The 24,709-nt window shown below is 37.2% G+C and overlaps 1 protein-coding gene across 4 annotated transcripts in view; it reads right to left on the reverse strand.

The window, feature by feature from the left end:
• MIER1 (MIER1 transcriptional regulator) overlaps window positions 1-24,709 on the reverse strand; it is a 40,950-nt gene that overhangs the window by 7,438 nt on the left and 8,803 nt on the right. For 3 of the 4 annotated variants that reach the window (XM_062582083.1, XM_062582081.1, XM_062582080.1), the window contains exons 2-8: window positions 17,272-17,296; window positions 15,583-15,728; window positions 9,714-9,881; window positions 7,066-7,198; window positions 4,751-4,815; window positions 4,336-4,408; window positions 424-575 (exon numbers count right to left, since the gene is read on the reverse strand). In XM_062582083.1, coding sequence (XP_062438067.1) covers window positions 424-575; window positions 4,336-4,408; window positions 4,751-4,815; window positions 7,066-7,198; window positions 9,714-9,881; window positions 15,583-15,681 — 690 coding nt within the window. In that variant the 5' untranslated portion in view covers window positions 15,682-15,728; window positions 17,272-17,296. Of the gene's footprint in view, window positions 1-423; window positions 576-4,335; window positions 4,409-4,750; window positions 4,816-7,065; window positions 7,199-9,713; window positions 9,882-15,582; window positions 15,729-17,008; window positions 17,096-17,271; window positions 17,297-24,709 lie in introns of those variants that run through there. The other variant, XM_062582082.1, reaches the window with a different exon arrangement.

Below are 24,709 nucleotides of genomic sequence, written 5' to 3' on the forward strand. Positions count from 1 at the left end.
GAGCAAAGACCCATCTCCTCTGTTTCCATTTCCAAATCTCTAATTACATAATGATATATACATATACAACTGAAGTAATATAATATTTTTATTCACTGCATACATTTGTAAAATGTGGGGGGTTGTATAGAAAAAAATAAGTAGGTATTCATAAAACCTATAAAAAAGTAATAACTGATTTATGCACAGTTATTTATATATAGAATTATGAATTATTGCATAAAGCAATGTTAAGTTCAAGTTAATAACAGTTAGATTCTTCAAGTTTTGTATTTGTTGACAGGAAAAAAACATCACAATTCTATTTCCATACAGAAGATTAAAGTTGTTTCAAACTCAATTTTAAGGCCAGAGAGTAAAACAGAATAAAGGTACAAATCACTCTGTAAGACTGTACTACAAATCCCAGTTACTCTTATATACCTGTTCATTGTCTTTAATATGTGATCCTTCAGGAATCGCATCCAGGCCTTTCTCATCACCCGTACGCCTTGATGCTTCATTTAGGAACTCGATCACTTTATCTTCTGGTAAGAAGTCAGGATTCCACAGCAACTGGTCATCATTTTCATACACTGAATTAACCAAAGGCAAAAAAAAAAAAAAGAAAAAAAGAAAAAAAAAAGAAAAAAAAAGAAAAACCAAAAAAACAAAAAGGAAAGCTAAAACAACAATAGAAAAGTTTATTCCCTCTCTTAAACCCCAGAAGACCATTAGAGCATGAACATTTAGAACACACACAAGGATGGGCCAAAAATATTCCCGTGTACACGATGATCCAAACGACTAGGATGCTCTGCCTTGTATTACCATGGTTATCACGACACGGCTGGCATAATCAGTGCTCTAGATTTGAGGGCTCATTTATGAAACTCCAGAAACTCCATCTTCTCTGTCCTGCTCCTGAAACCACTAAAATCATGAGGTAGCACAACCACTTGAAACAGTCCCGACCTATCTACCTAGCACTCCTGTCCCTAAGCATCACATCGAGGCAGTTTTGCTGATGGCAGCCAGCAGACATGGAAAGCTAATTCAGAAGAGAAACCAATTACGCTGTTTTCTCAGACGACCTTTAGGATCATTCAGATAAAAACAAAGAGCATGTCTCCAAAACAGTGCTAAAACTCCCCTCCAGGTGTCCAGACCACTAAATACAAAAGTCTCAGCTAACACGGCTGGCAAAAGCAACTAGGTCCACTACTTCTCCAGGGAAGATGATCTTGTGATGCTAGATCTTGTGAAGTCTGGCTTCTGAAAGGAAGCTTTGCTTGCTAAGACTTTCCCGCTACTTCCAAGATATCCCTCTGAAACAAAATCATTCAGGTAAAGATCATCAAATTTTAACACTACCAAATTGCTGTTGTTTTTTTTCCAGAACTTCTGAGTAAGTTTTCAGACCAAGGACACTTTAGTAAACTGAAATTAATGGGAAGAACATGGAAAAATGGTATATCCTCTGAACTATCTCCTGTATTTTCTGAATAGCCTATAGCCCTGCAAATTTAAAGTATCAGCATGATAAAATAAGGTAAAATTATTCAGGTTATTAAAAATAAAAACAGAACCAGAATCTAGTCCTTGCTAATGGCACTCTTCAATGAAAGATGATCTTACAAAAACCAGACTGGCAGTAATGTACACACTGATTCTATTAGCTTGGTAAGCTTCTCCGACTCTTCGCCACCAAGAGACAAGGAGCAAACATTTGTAAAGCAGGGTAAGCACAGGTACAGAAGATACAGGAGCATTTCATGCAGATGGAAAGCTCAAAACGGCTGCTAAGTGTATCTTAACTTGCAAAACATAAATTTTTAACATGGAAGTGGACCATAATTAAAAAAAAAAAAAAAAAAAGAAAAAAAAAAGAAGCTGTTAAGGAAAATGATTAAGTGTTATGCAAAGAAAGACAGGTTCATTTCACAAAGCACACACACTTTGAAAACAGCTTCTAACAATTCCGTGCACCTTGAAAGGCTAGTCCTAATGTGATATTTAGTTCTCCATTTAATACAAAGATTTTAGGAATGTTGAGATATGAACAGTATCCAGTAGAAACGACGTTTCTTTTCGGGAGATAACAGCTAGTAGATTCTAAGCCATTCTTAATGATGCAAGCAAAGCACACTGTAAGGTTCATGAATGACAAGTGGCTAATAAAGGCTAATAAATCTGGAAGTGGCCTCAGCATCTTTCAGTTTTCAGAGATCTTTTGATTTTCAAGAGCACTCTGAAAAGCAAAGCAGTTACTCTTAAGAGTTCTAGTATTTTTGCATCTTTGCTTATGTAAGTGGATCCAAGAGGAATAGCCTTCTTAGAGAACAACAAAGGTGGGGGAAAAAATACTATATACACAGTCTCAGGCATTTATTTTCCTATTCTAAGTTTCACTAATATTCCAAATGGAATCCTGTCAAAAATTTCATCCCAAACATAGCAAAATGAAAGAAAGTGGCAGAATATGTACAATCCTATTGGGATATAAAGCTAGATAAGCCCTAGAATGACTAGTGAAAATTTAACTTTCCTCCTCAACACTTTGTAGAATAGAAAACCTACGTCACAGGCACAAAGAGCTGCATGCAAGACTACAAAAAACTGTTTTATGTAGGTTACTGCAATGCATAAAAGAGCTATATCTTTTTTATTGTTGGAGGCTAGAAGCCATTTAGAGCAAAGCAAATACCAGTAAGAGCAGGTGACTGATCAGTAAAGTACAATTTACTGAATGCATAGTTCAAGCTCTATTTTTAGATGGTAGCAGGAAAGCATATAAAGAACAACTTCACAGCTAAAAAGCAGACATTTTGTAATTCGCTCTTTTTTATTTTTTTTCCAGAACAGATACAGTTTACTGGTGGGCTTTACAGCCAAATTACTAATCATTGATTGCTCTATAAGATTTTGTTTTAAAATGTAATTGATCTTTACAGAAATCTGATTTCTTTTTATCTTTGTTTTCTAGTCTTGAGCTCTACTCAGTCAAAAAACAAACAAATCAAACCAAAGACACAGCTCTAGCATGGAGAAAGTTTCTGAAAGACAAAGAACTTTATTCTTTCTCTATGAACTTTTCTGGCTAAATACAAAAATAAAAATAAAATCAACATTCAGATGAAACATTAGAATTCTCAAGGTTATTCACAGTAGTCAAAGTGAGCCACAGCTCTCTTCAATCCCTGGAAATAATGTTAAAATGTGTCTCCTAGAATCCAAAAGGAAGAACAGAAGGAATTTTGGCATGCAGAGCAGGTGCAAAGGAACCCGTATCTGTTAATGTGAACAGTGAACTAAGTCAGCTTGGTATAAAAGGCTTTGCATTCTGCACCCAACAAACACTTTCAAATGACTTAATGCAAAGTTTAAATGTGATTTAAGAGAATGAGCTAGGTAAATGAATTTCCTGGGAACTCCAGGTTCATTTTTAATGGCTTCTCCAGACTTCTCATAGTTTTAAATTACCTTCTTTTCAACCTCTCTGTCTAGCAAGTCCAGAGTTTACTCTAGCTGGCAGAATCTGTCCGCTTCAGTGTGGGCTTGCTGTAAGTCAAAAGCAGGATTGGCTCTCTTTAGACAGTTTCTAGCTACAAGCAGCTACAGTGTAGCCACAACAACCTGGAGTTTAATGCAAGACAACCGCCACTATTTCAGTATTTACTCAAATTCCAGGAAGAAACAGTGTTTTCTGCTGGCTAGTTTAAAACTAACTTACATAAATTCACAAAAGCAGCAATCTCAAACTGATTGCAGTGTAAACTAATTCTGAGTAAGCAGCTGAATCTGCAGGGAAATTTGGTTCTCTCACGCACAGAGCTGGGTATGAACCAGGCTGCCTTTCTTGCCTTGGTAATATTGACAACATACAGCTAAAGGCTCTGGTTGCAGGGAAAACAAAAGGTTCCTGGGAAATACCTGAAAGCAGAATAGTAAGTTATTTAATACATTATTAAGCACGAAAATCAAACCTGTTCCAGCCATTTTTCTCCTTTCAATATGTTAATTCAATTCCAGTAACATAATTTCTTTATTACAACAAAATATACCACGTGAAAAGATTAATATAATTACACGAAAACCCTGTGTAAATCAGAATACAAGGGTTCAATAAAGGTTCAGCAGTCTGGAAATAAAATCCTTCTTTCCCTTTCCAAGCCTCAAGCTCTTAATGGTAAAGCGCAGGATGAACTATAGTTTGAGATCACGGTTCTATCTTCCACTTGAAGGAGCTGTTTTATTTTGTAAGACACATGATCATCAGTCAAATAAATCTTTAATTTTTCTCCCTTAGAAAGTGAAATCAATCATTCTGATAATGATAGTAGTGTTAAATCTCACCTTTTTCATTCTCTTTGTATTTGCATACACCAACAGGAATTTCAGCTTGAAACATAGAGCCCACCATGATTTCCTGTTTTGAAATAAGAGAAGTAAAAGGTAAAGCAACCACAGCTGTGTTTTTTTTGTTTTGTTTTGTTTTGTTTTTTGTTGTTGTTAGAGAAAGGCAGTATGACCACATCTTTTTTTATCCTTTAAGATTTTCACTGTTTGAAATCTAAAGAAACAGTAAACAGAAACAATACGGGAATGTTTTCTGACTATTTAGAGAAGTTTTTAACACTTATTACTATCAAAGCTCTTAATTTTTGTGGTAGAAAAGATGAGAAATTTGGTAATATACAGAGCTGAAAATTACTATGTAACAGATCATCTCATTATTCACAAAACTTTTTTAGCAGCCCTTAATATTTACCTTTTTCCAGTCTTCTGATGGAATATAATCCTCATCATCTTCAGATTCCTCTTCTATTTCACTGTCTACAATAAAACATTTAAACATTTACACGGAGGAAGTTATGATGGAGTCCACCCAGGCCAGTGGCAGCCTCCAGCAGAGCTGGGCTGAGCGATGCAGACCGTGAGGTCCCTGCAAGTCCCAAGAGCACCCGCCACAGCCGCAGGAGGACACAGCCTGGGCTTCTTGGCCCGCTGGCATTCAGCAGCCTCGCTTTGCTTCTGAGACATCTTATTTAACACTACAGACCAGTACTAAATGTCTCAGTGTTGACTATTTAAAATAAAAAAAAAGACCCTTCCAGCATTCTTATCTAGAACTGCTTATGATGCAGATCAGGATAAGAAAGGTTAAGACACAAATGAATACACTATCAATTTTAGTACTTCCTAATAAAACTTTCTTTTCCCCTCATCTAGCTTTGAAGTAGCTATGATCCACACTCAATTTTATTCAGTATTGTCTGAAAATATTTTTTGTGGATGTTCAGACTGAAATCTAAATTAGTTGCAATTTCAACATCATCTTCAATGAGCTCCTAACTCAGTTACTGCTGCTTTCTCCCTTGCCACACAAGGCACACTACAGCGCGACATGTGAGCAATCTCCATGTACTGTTTTCAGTCTTTTGGGGATTTAGTAGGCTTGGATGTACAGCTGAGATACACAGCAGTATTTCAAGTATATTATTTAAGATCAAATGTTAGGATTTTTATGATAAGGAGTAGTTTCTTTTCACAAGGTACTGAAAGCAACAACAGTGTCAGGTTTGTGTATAGCATATGACAATCTAAAGATCTGTACATTATATCATATACGGTACACAGCTGAACATCATAAAAAAAGCTATGCAATACACTTGCATTACAATGAAGTTTAAATAATAGAGTTAATTTATTTGCAAATATCTTGGTGCAACCCCCTGCACAGCTGCATGCTGAGGTTCCTTGGCATTTCTGCATTAACATAAACTACAGATTAGAAAACTTTATCTCTGCAGTGTTATGGCTGATAAGTATCAAGTGGAAAGTATTATAAGAAACTTTTTCCTTTATTTTCACTTGTTAAAACAGAGAATAGTAGGAATTCAAACATCAGCAACAATCAGTTGTACCCAATGAAGCTGAAGTATCTGTTGTGCAAATGGCTCTGCTGATAGCACAATACTAAAAGTTTCAGATTTGGTTAAGTAAGAATGCCGCAGAAATGAGTGTTGTCTAACGGGACAGCTACATAACTAGATCAACAGTTTCAAATGGCTGCAAAACCAATTTTTAAACAAAACGAAGGAGCGAATCAGTCCACGATGCTGGCAACAGCAGCAAATGTGGAATTTTTCAAGTAAATTTTCTTCATGGGTATCTCCACCTTCATTAGTTCAGCTTTAACAATCTATTGGCCTTTTTCAGATTTCAATGCTTTTCTTTTTTTATTAATGATCTTGAAGAAAAAGGATTTTTATTTCTAGCAATTTTTTTTATTTTCTCATTCACTAGGACTCTCAACTTCTTTCAGTGAGGACACAAACCGATGTCATCTGGTTTTGTCATGATAACCACACACTGTGCAGCTATTATGACAACTATCTAGTTGGAACAGTGCATTTCCTACCAGCAAGTATTTTTACCTGTGTCCCTGGTGGGAATTGGCAGCTGAAACTAAGATGAAAAGATAATACTACAACCAGGTGTTGCTGGAAACCTACTGAATGTTCCAAAGACACTAAAGAATTGCATAGTATAGCAATGTATGAATTACAGATTCCGCAGAAAAGTGTTTATTAAAAAGATCATGCTCCTCATTGTGCAAATTAGTCTCAGAAGTCATTTACAGCACCTGGGCCCCACGTGCAGGGAAATTTTGCGGAAGGGCACATCCACATGGATCAGTTTGCTGGATCATAAACTAACTGTTGTAACACTACGAGTAATTTAATGATCGGACTTAGACAGTTTGAGGTTGTTCTTTTTCAAAACTGTAGAAATTTAAAATATTAAACAAATTCAATGCCTTGTTTTAAGAAGAGATTATACCTAGTGCTCTTACAGAGTCCCTCATCTGGTGAGAAGATTAGCATTCTGCTAAAAATAGTATTTTTTTTGTTGCCTATTATTTTCAGTGTTACGATAATCAAGAATAGCGGTAAGAAAAAAACAATAAATGCCTGTAGGCATCTAGATGTGTATTTCAGCAACAGAATATTATGTTAATTAGAGCTGTTAATAAACAGAAGTCAGTTATATCGAGATGACTTAGTACTAAACCATACATACTTGTATCAAAATATTTACATCGACGAGGGCGAATTATCTCCCGTGGATCTTGAGAAGCAACAGATGGTGCTGGGTCATCATTAGATGACTGTGTCTCATCTTCCTGCCCAGATGAATCCTTTATAGTCTCCTCCTTAAATATGCAAAAGTAAATAGGAGACTAGTTATACCCTTTGTGTTACAAATATTATTTTGGCAACATTTCTTCCCCAAATGTCATCTTACCAAAACAAAACATCCAGTGTCTAACTTCAAGTGACTGAGTAAGCTGCGTCTATCCAGACTAAGCCATAACAAATGTTTAAATGCATTATATTATTTTCTGACCTGGATTTTAAGCATATCAAATTTAACAGACTCTAATATATGTCAAAAATACAAAGCAGAACTAAATACCACAGTTTGTTTTTACATCAGTCAAGCATATCCTTTCAGTTTGCATTCAAAAATCTGTCAATAATGGAATGCTGTATTTATCTGAAGCAGGTAATTTTCTTCATCATAGAAAGGAGGATTTTTCCTACATCTTCCAAAATCTGCTGTCTTATAAAAAGAAAAAAAAATGGGGGAGAATGTAGGTTTAGCGAGGTTTGCTCTGTGAAGTAACAGCTTGTCCAGAAAAACCTCAAATATTTAAGATTTCTCCACTTTAATCTTTTGGACTCTTTCTGAGGATATGGAATTGGCAGACATATCCTCTTGAGGATTTGTGTAATTGTGTAAATACACAATTGTGTAATGTTGGATATAGGATCTGCTACTTTCTTATTCTGAAAATGTTTAATTTGAGAATTCAAGGAATTAGAAAATCTACTTCTGCTCTTGACTACATTGGAATTAGGTGTTTTTTTCTTCTCTGAAATAGTTATTCTTGACAGAAATAGATCAAAATCAATTCTATGCTACAAAAAATAGAAAATTGCAAAAAACATTTTTTGCAACTTTGTCACAAAAGTTTACCTTTCTTTAAATCTTTTCTTACAAATTTTCAATAAAGAGGATAGAAATTATCAGTTAGGTACACTTTTTTCAAGCAACTTCCATAAAAAATAAAAGTCAATGGTGAGGTTTGATCCCATAGGAATAGTGTTATCAATAGACTTGAGTGCAAGTATCATTGAATCACTAAAAGATCAAAAATTAGAAAAGTTTGTTAGAAAAAAGCTACAATAATAGGTATTAACAGAACCAAGGAAAATTAAAATGCTAAACATTAAAAAACATTTCTATTATGCAATCTGTCAATATCTTTTGTGTGTTTTAAGAATATGTTGTGAGCATTCATACTTGCTAGTTCTAACACAGAGGCATTAGGCACATGTTTATATGTACCTTTAACAGCAAACCAGAGTATTATTACATACGCAGCTTAAAGTAGATTAAAAATAGAAAATAGCTAAGTACAGTATCACTAACTAAGCATATAGAAAGATTTGCACTTGCAGAGAAAGCATGAATGATTTATAATATTACTCCACACAGATGTATTTTACTGCCACTCTGCTCAGATCATGTACTTCTTTCTAGAGCTCCCATTCTTGTATGCTGAGGCAGAGTTTTAACAGGTTGGCCTTCTTTCTGCCAGTCTCTCCCTCCCTTTTTTTCCAGTCTCATCAGAACAGCGGTAAAATAAGTGAACATGTACTTTCAATTCAGCCACAGTTCCAAGTCTGCTATTAGTCTAAAACATTAAGTTTAGTGTGCCAAATTGTGAACTGTTGCTGGTGGTGGGCAGGAACACATTCGCTTCTGCAGCATACTACCAACTATTAATCTCCTATGACTCCTCATGCTGCAAACATCTTGGTGGTGAGAGATGCTGAGATTTTATCCATTTAAGAGAAAAGTTAAGCAGTGTCTTAAAAAAAAAAAAAAAAAAAAAAGTGACCGATCTGGAGAACACTGAGGTGGATGTTCTGACAAGAAGTAATTAAGAAGCACGGACATAAGAATGAAATGAGACTTCAGGAGTACCACTGTGCACAAATAAATTAATCAGTTTGTGTCTTAAATTTTTGTTTTGCATTCTTCATGTTACCTTAGATTATGTTGGATCTATTTATTTTAAGAGCAAACAGGACAGAATTTTAAAGATGCCAAGGTCACAGCTGTACATTTTGTAAAAGTATTTGAATCAGTAGATTTGATTAACAATTTAAAAACAACCAAGAGAATTACTGCTAGCTTGTAAAAATACAATTTAAAGTAAAAAAACCTGCAGTAACCTCCAGCACTCACAGAGACACCTTTTTTTATTCACTTCCCCATTTCAGTATCAGTAGATCAGCTTTTTACCTTGAAACAAGTATTAGGACATATTTATAAAGGTGCTTTTAGGTATTTAAAAACTAAGTTTCAAAGCCAAACAATATTTCTGAAACACAATTTTGACCCCTTTTTTCATGATACTGTCTGTATAGAGGTGCTCTAATTTGTTTCAGCAATAGTATGGAATGATACAGATGAAATTAAGAGTAATCAAAAGAAATACAGGTGGAAAATTAAGAGTAAACATTAGAGGACAGTACACAAAGCATCTGAAATCAAATATACTGTGAATTATTTCTGCTGTGATGTGGCACCTTGAACAACTGTCTAGTACAGGATGGTTGAACAGAAGTAAGTTTCAAATTAGTGTAAACACTTACTTTGTTTTCTCCACTACAGCCGCTGTTGTCATCATTATCAACATCATCATCATCATCTCCCTCCTCCTCTTCCTCTTCATCATCTTCATCATCATCATCTTCTTGCAGTGGAATGGTACCATCATAGCCATAAAGGCTAAGGAGCTCCTGGATTGGCATATCACTTTCCTGAGAAATATTCAAACAAATTTTGAGATTTTAAGAAAAGTATTTCACATCACATATCTGCTCTGCAGTTTATAGTGTGCACTTTAAACATAACCCAGCAAAAATAAAATATATGATCATCAGGCATATTACAAATGTCCACTCTAACATGAATGGATGATCAGAATTAAAAGTTCCGGGGTGTGGGGGGGGTGTCTTAGACTTTTTTTTTTTTTTTAATACAGCAAAACTTTTATTTACTCATCCTCTAAAAATTATTACTAACCTTGCATACCAGCACATTCTTAAAGGGGCCATAAAGCCCATTAAGACGGCACCAGAGGGCTGTTCGTCCCATCCCCCTCCCCTGGTATTTGCCTACTACTGCTTGATCAAAACACAAGCACTGCAGTGTGACAAGTTACATCTGGTTATATACATAAGGGAGATGCTTGTTTTACGGTCACACGATGAATTCATGCCTATAAAACGACATGACATGGCACACACTTATCCTGTGACCAAACTGCAGGTGCTATCCACAGTGACAGAAGAAGAAATTTGCAGGAGGCTCCCAGGATGTGACCGGTTAACTAACTAGTCATGTAACACGGATGCCTGCATTTTAGTTATGTGCTTTGGAGGCACTGTCAGTCCCTGGGGAAAGACCATAGTAAACTCAAGGCTACCAAGATAAACCATGCCGCCTACAACCCATTTCACACTTAGGTTCAAGATGACCACGGGAAAGAGAGTGGTAGAAATGATGTGAATGAATTACTGTGGCAGCCAAATATTATGTGTGGGTCAGACATCATACATCTTCAGCACAGACATAGAGTGAACCACTCTCCTTTTTGGAATGTTAGCTGATGTTTTTTTCTTTCCTCCCATAAAAAATGCGCAAAAAAAATAGTATTTTGCACATATTTATGGAAAAAGAAACACACAAAATGTGAGACTGCAGCAACTGCTTCACACCGATAGATAAGATGGTGACAGTTTTTGTAGGTACTGTGAAGCTAGCTGCATGGCAGTAACTTGCCCTAATGCAAGTCAGTGCTTTTTACAATGTCTCCAGAAGTTCAGCAAAATAAGGACCAGAACTTGTACTATCGGGTTTGAACACGCGGTTAAATCTTGTTTTGGGGGAGTTGCTGTACAGGATTGATTCTGTGCAGTCCTATAATCCCGGCCAGGAATACAACATGATACAAATCATACGCACTTTTCAATCTCTGTGCCTCTCTGCTTTCTGAGTGAAACAAAAAATGAGAGATGTGTATGAGAGAGATCACCTTATATTCAGGATCACCCGATATTCAGGTAAAGACAGCAATGTTTACAGATACATACATATTTCCTCACTTAAAAAGAAAAACAAGAAGCTTTTAAGCTAGTTGTCTACAAAAGCAAATACAGTTGCTTGCAGTATCAAACCCACTAAAATATGTGCACATTTAAAAATATTTATATTTAGAATGCTGGTCCACTCTGAAAGGCTACTTCAAATGATACAGAGAGTTCTCAAGTTTGCTGGCTCCAGAACTGTTACCAAATGCATTCACTTTATTAATACAAGCTATTAATTGCCAGGTCTGCAAATTACTTAATCACTTTTAATAGCTCAGTATATAGTCTGCAGGGGCAGTATATGGCTTCCCTAAAGAGATTTTTCAGAGCAGAAACTTTCAGAGAACTTTTTAAAATTACCTCTCTCATAAAATCAAATCCTTTGCTTATTAATCAGAGGTGTATTCTCACTACTACTTCTTAGTAGGTAATTTAAGTCCTGACTGATAATCAGATTTCGTAGTTGTCTGTAGACCCTGCACTTCCTTCATTGAACTCTTTTACAAATTAGCCATCACAGATCAACGAATTTCTATTTTCTTGAAACACACTAATAATATCAATTACAAAAGGCAAATGTTGTTAGTTGTGGTGTGTGAAAATAAGTATACTGCAGGGGTTATCAAGATTTGTTGTCTATTTATGTTATTTGATTTCAAAAAACTAAACCATTAAATCACTTGCTGGGCTAGTCTTCAGTAAGCTACATACAGTAGATGCAGACCATGCGGGCCTAAATCTTCTCACCTTCTCTCTTGACTTCTTAAGCCTTACAATACTGTTTTGTGAATTAACGCTCAGAGACAGGGAATCTGTATTTTACACTGACAACAGACAGGACTGTGATCTTAATTAAAACTCTACAGTATAGCTGTCAGAAAAATCATATTCATGATACCAAAGCAAATGTAGTCTAGTACATTTTGAATTTCCATTCAACATTCCTCACCACTATTCCATTTGCAGACTGAGAATTAGAAAAATACTACAATTTGTAAGTATGTGAGAATAATGTAATAAGTATGTTGCTGAAAAACAGTATTGTATTTAGAATGTTTTTCTGAGGCAGAGCCTCTTAACTTGAAGATCCCATTATAATTGAAAAAGCTCCAAGTGTCAGCAGCTCTCCAAGACAAAATGCTATGGGTATCAACTGATGATTTTTGCATTGTTTTAGGATACTGTAAAACTAGGAAAGCTGCTTCTATCTGGAGAAGAGGTGAGTGAGGGGGGGTGACGTAACCCAGAACTGTATCATAAGCAGAGAAAGTAAATACAAATAACTGTACACCCACCTAATTCAAGAGCTAAGGGGCAACCACTGAAATTAACAAAAATAGGTCTAAAAAAGATACTTCTCAAACTAAACGAACTTAAATTGTGCAACATTACTATATGCCTTGCAGACACTAAGTTTACACAGGTTAAAAATCAATTGGACAAATTCATGGTGGTGGAGGGAAGAACAGGTATTAAAGACAAACAACGTCTGTCCCAGGTGCACCTCAACTGCAGCATGCTGGAGGCTGGACGAGTATTTGGGTGAAATACTCGATAATTCCCTTGTTCTACACTCTTCCTCAAACACCTAACATTGGCTTTTGTTCCTACTGGTTCTCCCTTTTAAAGAGAACAGGATATTGATGCATGTTCCTAAGAAAACCCAAGAGCCCTCCATGAAAAGAAGGGCCCAAAAGGAGAAAACAAGTGATTATGGGGAACAAGTGGAAAAAGGAGAGGAGTCAAAGGCTTAAAAATATCTAAGTCATGCAGGGAGGCACCGTGCGTAGCTCCCTGACAATGCTCACCATATCCGAAAAGCATCCAAAAAGCCAGCGCAAACAAACCACCCAGCAGTATTCTGTCCACCGATGGGGCAGCACAGAGTTAAAGAGCTAGACCCCATAGTCATCAAATTCCCCACATCACACTCCCTCCAGCTAATGCCTTTTATAGCCAGCTTGGCTAAGAGTAGGAGGAAACTAAGACTTTCTGCAACTTATTGGGGCCTGGCCACTTACTATTTCCGAGAGAGAGCGAATACAGCTTCTCACTATCAGAAATTATGCAGTTTTCTGCATTTGGGAAAACTGCAGCATTATAGTATGCCCAGAATACAAGAGATGTGCCCCATCATGGGAAAAAAAAAATCATCTTTCTGATCACTCTGTCTCCTGGGCTGTTGGAGAAAGAACACTGGGTTAACCAGGACTTGGGTCAGATCCGGTATGGATGTTCATCCATAAGGAAAGAGCATTACTGAATACAGACACCTGGATATGACCAAGCACGGTCTCTTGCATCACATTCCAGATAGTTCTTCTGCCCCCTAAAAGTTCTTACCTTTCAAGAAAGATCACTAAGAAGTCCCAAGTCCAATAATTCTGATTCTTTTCAACTACTCTTCCAATCTCAGGGCACTGTTGTTTTTTTTTTTTTTTTTTTTTTTTCTTTCTTTCTTTTCTTCCCCCCCCCCTTTTTTTTTTGTTTTTACTTACTGTAGCAGCATAGAGGGTGACTTCAGGTCTCAAGAGGGACAAGCTATGGCCATTTACACAAAAATGTATACACATACACCCATACATGAATGCAGGGCACTGCTAAACCTCAAGTACTAATGTATCACAGATTCATCAGATTTTTCAACCAACAAGTACAAGAGATCCTTACCCTCAGAGGAAGGTGCTATTTCTATGACACTCAGAAGTTAAATCATTAAGGTTCAAAAATTCCTTTGCAGAGCCTGACTGCCACTTTGTCTCTGAAGGAGCTGAACTAGTAAATCCAGCACATTCACGGCCTAGGGGAAAATCTGAAGGAATATGTGGAAACGACTAGGGAAAGCAAAGACAGGATAGCACTTGTCTTGACAACAGTTTTGAGGCTTAGGATGTCTATCACCCATGTCTAAGAAAGAGCACGATTTGAAAAAAAAAAAAAAAAAAAAGAAAAGAAAAGAGAGAAAAAGTAAGCCTTGATGAACTGGAAGTACTACAGGTCTCTAGCAAGATCCTGTTGGTGTGGAAGCATCCAAAGCACAGCAAAAGGTCTACCTGCAATAGCCATATAACTTGACAGTAAGATTCTGTACCAATTTAAAACCTCCAGAGAAGAATAGCAAATAGAACAATTTGAATTTAAGTTATAATATTGCTCACTGTCCTTACTACAAAAATATCCGAAATGTAGAAAAATTATAAGCTTGCAGTCCCTACAAGTAGGATATATGGGAATAAATTGATGTTGAAATACAATTATGAATAAAGCATTGTAATGTGGTGATAAAATATATAATCAGATGTTGACTCTTTACAAAATATGAGGAAAAAAACATGTACTTTTGACTTAAGAACCGTATGACATACATGTGGAATTCCATTCCCATTTAATTGAGATGAAGCATGGTTAGATTCACAATTTATTTATCTTTACATTTACAGGTTAATATCAGACCTGAAATTAACAGAAAGAAATTATCATTTACATCTGAAATGTAGATTAAATGTATTAAATTAATTTAAAGCCATAGGGGTAAAATCACTTACACTGCACAGGATTTGTACATCAAATATGCATTTGAAAAATATTAATCAACTGTTCTGGAAAATTTTTCAGCCAATGAGGTCACAGACAGTATCTAAACTACTTTGAAATTTATAATGAACATACTCTGAATTTTAAGAATATTATTCCTGACAGAGGAGTAACTTAAAGCAGACATAAGTGACAGCAGAGGCTCAAAACACCAAATAAATCGTATATGTGGTCATTTCAGAATATACACATTTTAAGATTATTATCACTACTATCAACACTTGGGAGTTCTGATCCCAGCTCTGCTGACAACTTACTATGCAGCTTTGAGCAAACCACTTAATCTGTTACTCTGTTTCCTCTGCCTTAAAAATGAAGATACTCCTATCTGCTTCACTGAAGTACTATATGAATGTTTATATAAAAAACACAAAGGAAATGTAAAATTATGGAATTTTTATTAAATTTAAATCTATATGCACTAATCAAGTGCAAAAGTTTATTAAAAATAGTAACACTGGAACATACAAGTTTAGTCAGAACACACTTTAACTTATATTAGCTCTAAAATGCAAGTCTTGCACCAGTAAATATAAAGAAACTACACAAGCACAGAATTATACATTATTAAATATTTATGTACCAGTTTTCTTGTCCCAGCTTTTGAAAATTGTGGATTTAGCTTGGCCCCTTCTCCCATCTATATTATTTACCTATTAGTGTTTTAGGGGCATTTTTTTTTTGTTTTGTCCTAAATAGAGGGGTAAAAACCTGCACGTTTTTGTGCAAGACTGTGGGCTGTGGTTATGTTTTACGACTACTTAATGCTACCTACCCTGTTAAGATCCTCTATTTCAGAACTGAAGTTTGTTTCTCCTTCCATCATTTCCTCCTCTTCTAATGTCCGTTCATCATCAAAGTCATGCACCAGCATATCAGCTGATGGATCAAATTCATGGTCATCAGATGTTGCTGAACCTCCTGATAGAAAACATTTTAAAGATTTTTTTTAGTTAGATCACGGCCTCAAAAAGTTTAGTTTTTTATTTTGGTGACATTTTAATACTCAAATTATATTGAAAAATTAAAGTATCTTCAAAATCCCTAATTCACTTATCTTAGGGAAAACTAATCATATTATTCAGAGGACAGTGAAAGCTGTCGTTTAGGTGGTAAGAGATCATGGGAAAAGAACCAGGACTTAGCCAGTCAGTTCTTAAAGTACTATAAAACTGGACATCGGGCCCCTAGTTAAATGCTTGTAAAACGTTCAGTTGTTGAAGACTTAATTCCTATGTTATTGGAAGTCTGTTTGAATCAGAGTTCTACTGAGAGTAGAAATACTCATAAAAATACAAGCTTAGGCAGTTGTTTCTTTGATATTTTCCAAGTGTTCTTGTTTACAACTACAAAGACACAGCCTTACAACTCTTCCAAAATTTAAATTTCAAGTAAGCTTCATAGTTATGCACATTTTTTATATGATGTAGAATCTTTAGTTATTCTTCCCCATGCATTTTTCACAGTTCTTTGTAGAAAAGTCTGGTTGTATTTTGTGACAACAAAAAAATAGATGAATGGATGAACGATTTGGCAGATGCAGCACTTTGATATAATTTATCAACACCTGAGTTCTAATTCTAGCTCTGATAATACTTCTCCATGTGTCTCCTTGGACAATTTAAATTTCATTTTCCAATGCCTGAAGACCGTATTAATGCTAAGGGTGCAAGAGGGAGGAAGGATTAACTATATTTTGTAGTTTTAAGTGTTGAAGTGTAACGTGTTAAAGATTGTTTCTTTGAAAAAAAAAAGAGTCCAAGAGACAACAGCTGTCCAGCTGAAGTAACTATTGGAAAGTTGTTCAACTACTAGGATGCCAAAAACTTTGAAAATAAATAACACTACGTATAGTAGTAGTTTTTAAAAAATAATAATTTACACTTAGCTAATTACTAGATACCCAGTAACACTGGGATACTGGTACATCAGAAAATAAGCAGCTTTTAAAACAAAAGTCACAAAACTCCTCATTTTTAGTAATCCAATGAGGAAAAAAACCCTTGTTTTCTTCTTGCTGCTTTTGCTCTTGATGCTGTTGTGTATAAAAGCAATGGCACAACTAATAACTGAGAGCACACAGTGCCTTAACTGCCTTAATCTTTGGGCTCCGTATTGGTTGCAATACCGAGGGGCAGGCGTGGGGAGCGGGCTAGGGACCCCAGCGCGGGCTGCAGCACGCCCTCCCAGGCCCCACTCACTCTCGCCGCGCTCCGGCAGGCAGGCCAGCGTTCCAGCACGCGCGGCTGCGCGGCTCGCACAGAGCAGCTCCCGGCGTACCTCGCTGTACAAAACCTGCTGCTGGTACTGACCAGAAGGAAGCGGCGACTGCTTAAACCAATATTGCCACTAATTTACCCATTAAATTTTATCCTTGGGTTACTGTCTGGAAGAGACTAGCAAGAAGAAATTTTCAAGGGTGCCCTTTTCCTTCACAAGTTTAGGAAATATTAAAAATATTTACCTGGGCTTGAAGACTCAACAGAAGGCTAAAAAAAGAAAACACAGGAAATTATTTTTTTTCTATGTTGAATCTGAACAAACTGAATTCAATAATTCATCTGATACAAAAAGCTTATAAATGAGCAAGCTACTGCAAATAATATATTTACTAACACAGCACCATAGCAACTCCAAAGCAATGTAAGATAAATAGCATCCATTTTCTCCTTCATATATCTATACCCTTGCTCCATATCAGAGAGAATAATTGAAAGAACTGCCCATTTTGAGATGCAGTAATTGAGTTCATGGAAGTATAAAATAAAGCAAATCATTCATTCCCAAAATAATATCACAGTTCCATCATCAGCTGAGTATGGCATTAACTGGTGCTATTGCCAGAGTAAGCAGTGCTACCTTCTCTCCATCTCTGTCTGCTTATTTCCACTCCTTCCTTTGTGCCAGCACAAAACCAAAAACTAGCAATACTCACAGATTAAAGCTGATCTGTTAAAAACTAACCTATGCACTAAATTCCCTTTCCTGCAACCCAGATATCTGCCAGATTACACTGGCAGTGGAAGTACAGTTTAAGAAAAATTACTCTTCGTATTTGAAACTGCGTGCTACTCAATACCTAAATTCCCTGTTTGTATTTCAATTAAGATACACAAATGTAGAAGATGACCACATGCCACCACGAGGATTCCTCAAAGAACAAACGGAAAAAGCAATTTCATCTCGATCTTTAACCCAACTGTAAGAAAAGGCAGAAATTATTTTGCAGGCCAGACTTTCTTCCCAGATATCATTATAACACAAATAAATACAAATCACAGACTACAAGACAAGTATATTTTTTGCAGTACAGAAAGAAACCCACACTTACATAACAACCTTTATTTAACAGAGATACCCTCTGGCTACTGTGCTTGGTAATCTTAGTTATAATCAGAATGAACAACTTCCATAAAATTCTGCTTTCCCTTGCTTATAATTTCGTCAGTCTTTAACCTCCTGGACTGATACTCATGTCGAACATGCAGACTTCATTTGTTTTGAAAATTCAAGCAGATGTTCAAATATTTTAAGGAATGTATGTAATAGAGCTATTTTTTTCAACATTAAAAAGACCGAACTTTTACTTTTGAGAGCTGCAGTATCCCTCTCTCTGCCATGTTTTGGAAACTGAGATACTGTTTGGAATCATGGATATATTGTACTACATAATACACAATGCTGTCTTCATGAAAACCTGCCTACATCTGGCCAAGAAAGAATTCGGAAAACTTCAATTTGCACATTCACAATAGATGCTTATGTCTATGTATAATACTGTATCTACATTGTACTCCTACTGAAAGTCAGTATCTGTACATCTGGAGTTATATTCACAATTATAACACAGTATTATACTTAGAAATTGTAAATTTAAACTCAAGAACTTGTATTACTATTCTAAGATTTTCTAAAGCATTTTCCTTCTCCTTGATTTCATTTCATAAGGCCAAGCAGTCACTTGGACAAGCCACTTTCACCCAAGACACCTATACAGAGAAGCAAAAACTGAAATAAATAAAAAGTCCATGTAATTATAAAATTTTTATATTAGCAATTTTTCAAAGAATCACTAATCAAAATTCATTTACATATCAACATTTTAAGAGAGTCTGAAATGTATAAACAAAAACTCAAAATATATCTGCAGAAACTGGTATATAACAGAGGTAAAAACACATCTTCAGTGTTTGCCTGAAGGGTAAATAGAGGTATGATAGATATAAGTTTTCCTCTCCTAATAATCACACATCCAAAAAAAAAAAAAAAAAAATCCCCCAAACCACAGAACATATAAACTGTTCTCAAGTAGAGGTGCTGCAGTCAATTTTTCTCATACCTACTAATATCCAATTATTTTTAGTTTATGTGCAGTATCACTGCTGACTTACAATAGATATCTTTTTTAAAAGTTCACTCTAAAAGGTAGTACTGTGCACAACAGCCAAGACTAACCATATTTACATTATTTGGGAGACTGAAACTCATATAGTGGGTAAGCACTAGAAACGTTTCTGCAAAATTAAATACCACAATGTCATAAGAAGCTTCACTAATGACTACATCTTAAAAATTCTTTCTTTTCAAAGAGTATCTGAACAAATTCCAGTGTACAATATTACTAGCATATACTGAACTAAAGTTGAGTATCAAAATCAGCCTGCAATATCCCAGATCAATTTGTTACTTTGGATTATCTGATAAACTTGCAAAACTGGACAATACGTAATGTGCAAGACAATTATTAGCGTAAAATAGCAAAGTCTTAGCATATTCTTTGCAAAAATCACAAGTGGGAAAGCTAACAAATTCAAACTGCATATTTCTGTAAGACAATGCTAGAAATAAAGTAGGCAATACTACATGTTCAGTGTAAGAAAAAGTAAGAGGAAGAGAAACATCATTAAGAAGTATCTGAGGAAGTTTTAAATTAAAGGCTAGGTCTCCATTAAGAACTCTCACAGAACAATTACAAATGAAATGACCATTTCAAATGCAGCTTGTAGCCAATACAGCAAAAGGAGCCTGTATCATCGGAAGAGAGGTCGTAGCACAAACATAACTGATGCTAAACTGCTCATGCTAACTGCAACAACCTAGGAACAGTGAAACACCACAGGCAAGCGCTTCCCCAGAGTAAAGGAGTAAAGCAGAAATGCTCCTGGACAGTGAAGGGGTCAGGCTGAAGCCAGAAACAAGCTGTGGAAACCCCTACCCTCACCAAAGGTCTCTGGAATCCCAGGTCCCCTTTTACAGCACTGACGTAGTACAGCAGTATCGCTGTGCTCGCCGTCCAGGTAGCTGCAAGGTTCAAATAACGACTCATCGTTAAAATACAGGCTGCTCTCTCAAAAATCGAGGGACTTGAATACCACGTTGCCCTAAGGTGGAAAGAGGAACGCAGGTCAAGATAAGAGGAGAGAAAAAGATCCCCATGTTTTACAATGAAAGATTATTCCATAAATGATTCCACCGTCATAGAAAAGAGAGCTGGATTTAGTGACTCACGAAGTCCTTTAAATATTCTATTTTGAGAGATAAACCATATTATTTAATAAAAAGCAAACCCTGCAAATGCCATCTTAAAAGTAGTTTTTCCGCCTGGCTATTAGAATGCATAATTATTAGAAATCTCCCATGTAAGGGAACACTCTTGATGCCAAAAACCTCCTTCCAAGATTCACAGCATTTATTCATGGCCAGGTTATCGCTAACCTAGTGCTAACACTATTGTTAAGGCTAAATAACTGCTCTCCTTTCCTCCTCTTCAGTTATTTTTTTGATGTGAAAAAGGCACTTCAAAGATATTCTCATTTGGAAAACTGTTTCTGCTCCCATACCATTTACAGATCAACAGCGTTAGTCTCAGCTTTGCAAGGACAACCTGTGAATTTTGGCTGGCCAACTATGGCAACGATCCCCAAGCCCATCCAGGAAGGAAAGTTCTGGGGAAAAGCCTCAGGTCAGAAGGAAGGGCAGGAAGAAAAGAGAGGTTATAAGTCAGGTGTACGCAGAGAATCAGGCAGCTGCAGTGCCAAAACTGCAGCAATCAGCATGGTCGGTGAGAAGAAGCTCATGGCATGATTATACTCATGTCCTGACAAATGACTGTAACCTAGAGCATAAGAGCAATTGTGGAGAAGCAAAAATCGCTGCGACTCTACTTTCTTTACAGCATCAGCAGATGGGACACAGGCGCTGAGGGAAAGGTAACACGCGGCTTACTCTGAACTAAGGATAGCATGAGTTCCAGCAAACAGAATCCAGCATGGTATAATGGTTTAGCCCTCAAGGGGGCAGGGAAACCAAACCAAAAAGCTCAGCTTCCCTTTCAGCCATTGCTAAGGACTTGCCCCCACACAGAAAGACCTGTAGAAGCCTTGCATAAAGGTGATCCTCAATTGAGAAAAACTATTTTGGAAATTGAGGAAATATTTGGAAACCCACAGGAAACTGAGGTTCCTATGCTGAGATCCTCAATAAGTTATATAGAGTATGCTTGATACACAAGCTCTACAGCCATGCAGCATCCTTTGGTTTTATCTATACCTTACATGTTTTTATATATGTGTCCATATTTATATAATTGTTGGAGCCTGTTGTTTCAGCCCACCCTGAAGCTTCTGTTGCCATTTACCACTTCTCAGAATGGAAAAGGTGAAACAATTTTCACTATTTTTTTCTCTCAAACACTGATTACATACAAACTGTCTGGTGTTACCTTCCAGTACCTGAGAGGGATCAATCTTAATAATTCATCTTGAATTTGCAATAGCAAGTGCTGAAGGAGCTGGCCAATGCCACTGCAAGGCCTCTCTCAATTATCTTTAAAAGGTCATGGTGATCAGGAGAGGTTCCAGAGGACTGGAGGAAAGCAATCACTCCTGTGTTCAAGAAAGGCAAGGAGGAGCATCCGGGGAGCTACAGGCCAGACAGTCTCACCTCAGTCCCAGGGAAGGTAAAGGAGCAACTAATCCTGGATACCATTTCCAAACATAGAAAAGACAAGAAGGTGATTGGTTGTAGTCATCATGGATTTACCTAACAGCCTTCTGTGATGAGACGACTGGCTTGTTGGACAAGGGGAGAGCTGTGGATAACACCTGACTGTAGCAAGGCTTTCAACATAGGCTCCTGTAACATCCTCTGATCTTGATGAAGTAGAGCAAAGTAAGTGGTCAGTGATGTGGACTGGAACCCGGAGGAACTGCTGGGCTCAAAGGGTGCTCAGCAGCACAAAGTCCAGCTGGAGGTCAGCCATTAGTGGTGTAACCCTAGTATCGATACTGAGGCAAGTACTCTTCAAACACCTATTGCTAATGATCCGGACACTGGGGAGAGCGCACCCTCAGCAAGTTCACACACAATACAAAACCAGGAGGAGCAGCTGATGCACCAGATGGGTATGCTGCCAGTCAGAGGGACTTCAACAGGCTAGAAAAATGGGGAGAGAGGAACCTCATGAAATGCAGAGGGAAATGCAAAGTCTTGACCCTGGGGAGGAGTAAGACCATGTACCAGCATAGGTTAGGGGCCAAATGGCTGCAGAACAGCTTTGCAGGAAAGGACCTGAGGGTCCTCACGGATAACAATCTGAACATGAACTAGCAACGTGCCCTTGTGACAAAGGTGGTAAACTGAATCCTGGGCACATTAAGAGGAACGTTGCTAGCAGGTCACCTCCCTTGATCTGCTGGCAACACTCTTCCTAATGTAGCCAGGAGGCTGCTAGCCTTCTTTGTCACAATGGCACGGTGCTGGTCCATGCTCAACTTGTTGTCCAGGCAGACCCTCAGGTCCTTTTCCGCAAAGCTGTACTGTGTCCAGTTTTGGGCTCTCCAAGACAAGAAAGTCACAAAGTGGAGCAGCTGCAGCAAAGAGCCCCCAAAAATGATTAACGGATTGAAGTATCTGTCATGTGGAGAGAGGCTGAGAGCTGGGATTGCTTAGCCTCAAAAAGAGAAGGCTCTGCGGTTGATCTTATCCATGTGTATAAATACCTGATAAATAAAGGGGGCACAAAGAACACTGAGCCAGAATTTCCTCCACAGTGCCCAGTGACAGGACAAGAGGCAATGGGCACAAACTGCAAAACTGGAAATACCATCTGAAGATAAAGATTTTTTTTTTATTTTATTTTTTTACTGCAAGAGTGGTGAAAAGCAAGGACATGTTGTTCAGAGAGGGTGTGCAGTCTTCATCCTTGGAGATATTAAAAACCTGACTGGACACACTGAGTAACCTGCTGCAGTCAACTGTGCTTTGATCCAGGGGGGTGGACTAGACAATCTTCAGAGGTCCCTTCCAACCGCAATAATTCTGTAACTAAATGCTTCAATATGTATTAAAAATGGAACCTAACACAATGAAATTCTTGATCATTGAGAGAGGACACAAAGCAATACCAAGACATGAAGAGATCTCACAAGCAAGCTGTAAAAAACAAAGTTCAGCTTTCAATATTCTCAAATGGTGTGCAGATGACACAACTGCTCAAGAAAGCAAGCAGCCTCTCCCAGCAGTTGAAATACTGCTAATGCAATCACCTCCTTCACAGCCTCAAAAGCACTGCTAAAACATTGCAATGCCTTTAAAGCATTAGACTCCATGACTTTTTGCCAACTCCAAAATGTATGTCCAGTACAATCCTAGTCTATAGAAGGAAAAAGAAACAAACCCCAAACCAGAAAATTTAAAAGCCTAACTACCCCCAGAAACAATAAATTCACTTCAGACTACTTAACAGAGTGGATACATCTCTGAAAAGTTCTAGCTTATTCTTAGTCACAGATTTCATAGGCAAGTTCCAGGAGAACAGAGGTAAAGTCTGTTCCTTTCTTCTAACTTTTGCTTATCTGATCTACTTAATCTGTCCCGGTTTGTAAATTATCATCTCCACATTTCATATGTCAATCATTTTGTCATCAATCATTCTCTGCCATCATTTTCTGCCAATCTGCCATCTATTTCTGGCTAGATGCAGTTTCATATTACATCTAATCTAAATTAATGGCCAGCTGCGGCCAAAAGTAGCAGTCTGACCTCTTCCCACCACTTCATGTGCTTCTGCCACTTGTGTCAGGTCCAATCGGGAAGCAGCAGCATGAGCTAGTTCAGCAAACCAATCTCAGAGAAAACTAACACTAGTTTTCCATCCTATCAGTAAGCCATCTCAGGCTTTCACAACTGCTAGACATGCTGTAAAGAATCTAGAGCATGAGTTTGAAGCTAGACACATGGAGGAGAAAGATGGGTGGCAGGAGATGAGGAGTAACTCTTTCAGTGACCACCTGTTAGCATCAAATGTAAGGTGAAATCGCATGCTATGATTAAGAAGTTGTTGCAAGACAATTACTACAATTCTTAATTATTCAGTCTTATTTCCTTGCCTGCTAGGAATCATGATTCTAGCCAGGGTAGAACAGATGGCTTTTGGGGCATTTGCTCGTAAAGATTTCCTGGCAGTAGTTAGAGATTATATGGCTACGTTGGTATCATCAGATCTGAAGTCCGAAGTTATAGTAGGTCAATATAACAGTAATTCCAGTGAAAAGGACACCCTTATTCTTCAGTGGCTTTCAGTTTTCTGCTGTAGCAATTTACAGAGAGTGCAAAGCAACTTTTTTTTTTTTGGCCTCAAGGGCATTCATGGGAACAAAGAACTGCTACTTACAAAAAGATAACGGTACCCAAGAATACATACAACATACAAGTTGACACACTCCAATTGTTCTATGCATAGAGCCATCGGAGAAGACAAACAGTGAAATTTAAGAGAAAACTAGTGTGCAATGGCCTGCCCAGAAGGTTTGTTGTGGGTTCAAATGAACCAAATACATTCACGAATTAACTCAAGAACAACTAGGAAGAACGAAAGAGACCAAAGGAGTCCTGCTGTATGG

This window comes from Rhea pennata, chromosome 8 (genome assembly GCF_028389875.1).
Source record: "Rhea pennata isolate bPtePen1 chromosome 8, bPtePen1.pri, whole genome shotgun sequence".
Taxonomy (NCBI): Eukaryota; Metazoa; Chordata; class Aves; order Rheiformes; family Rheidae; genus Rhea; species Rhea pennata.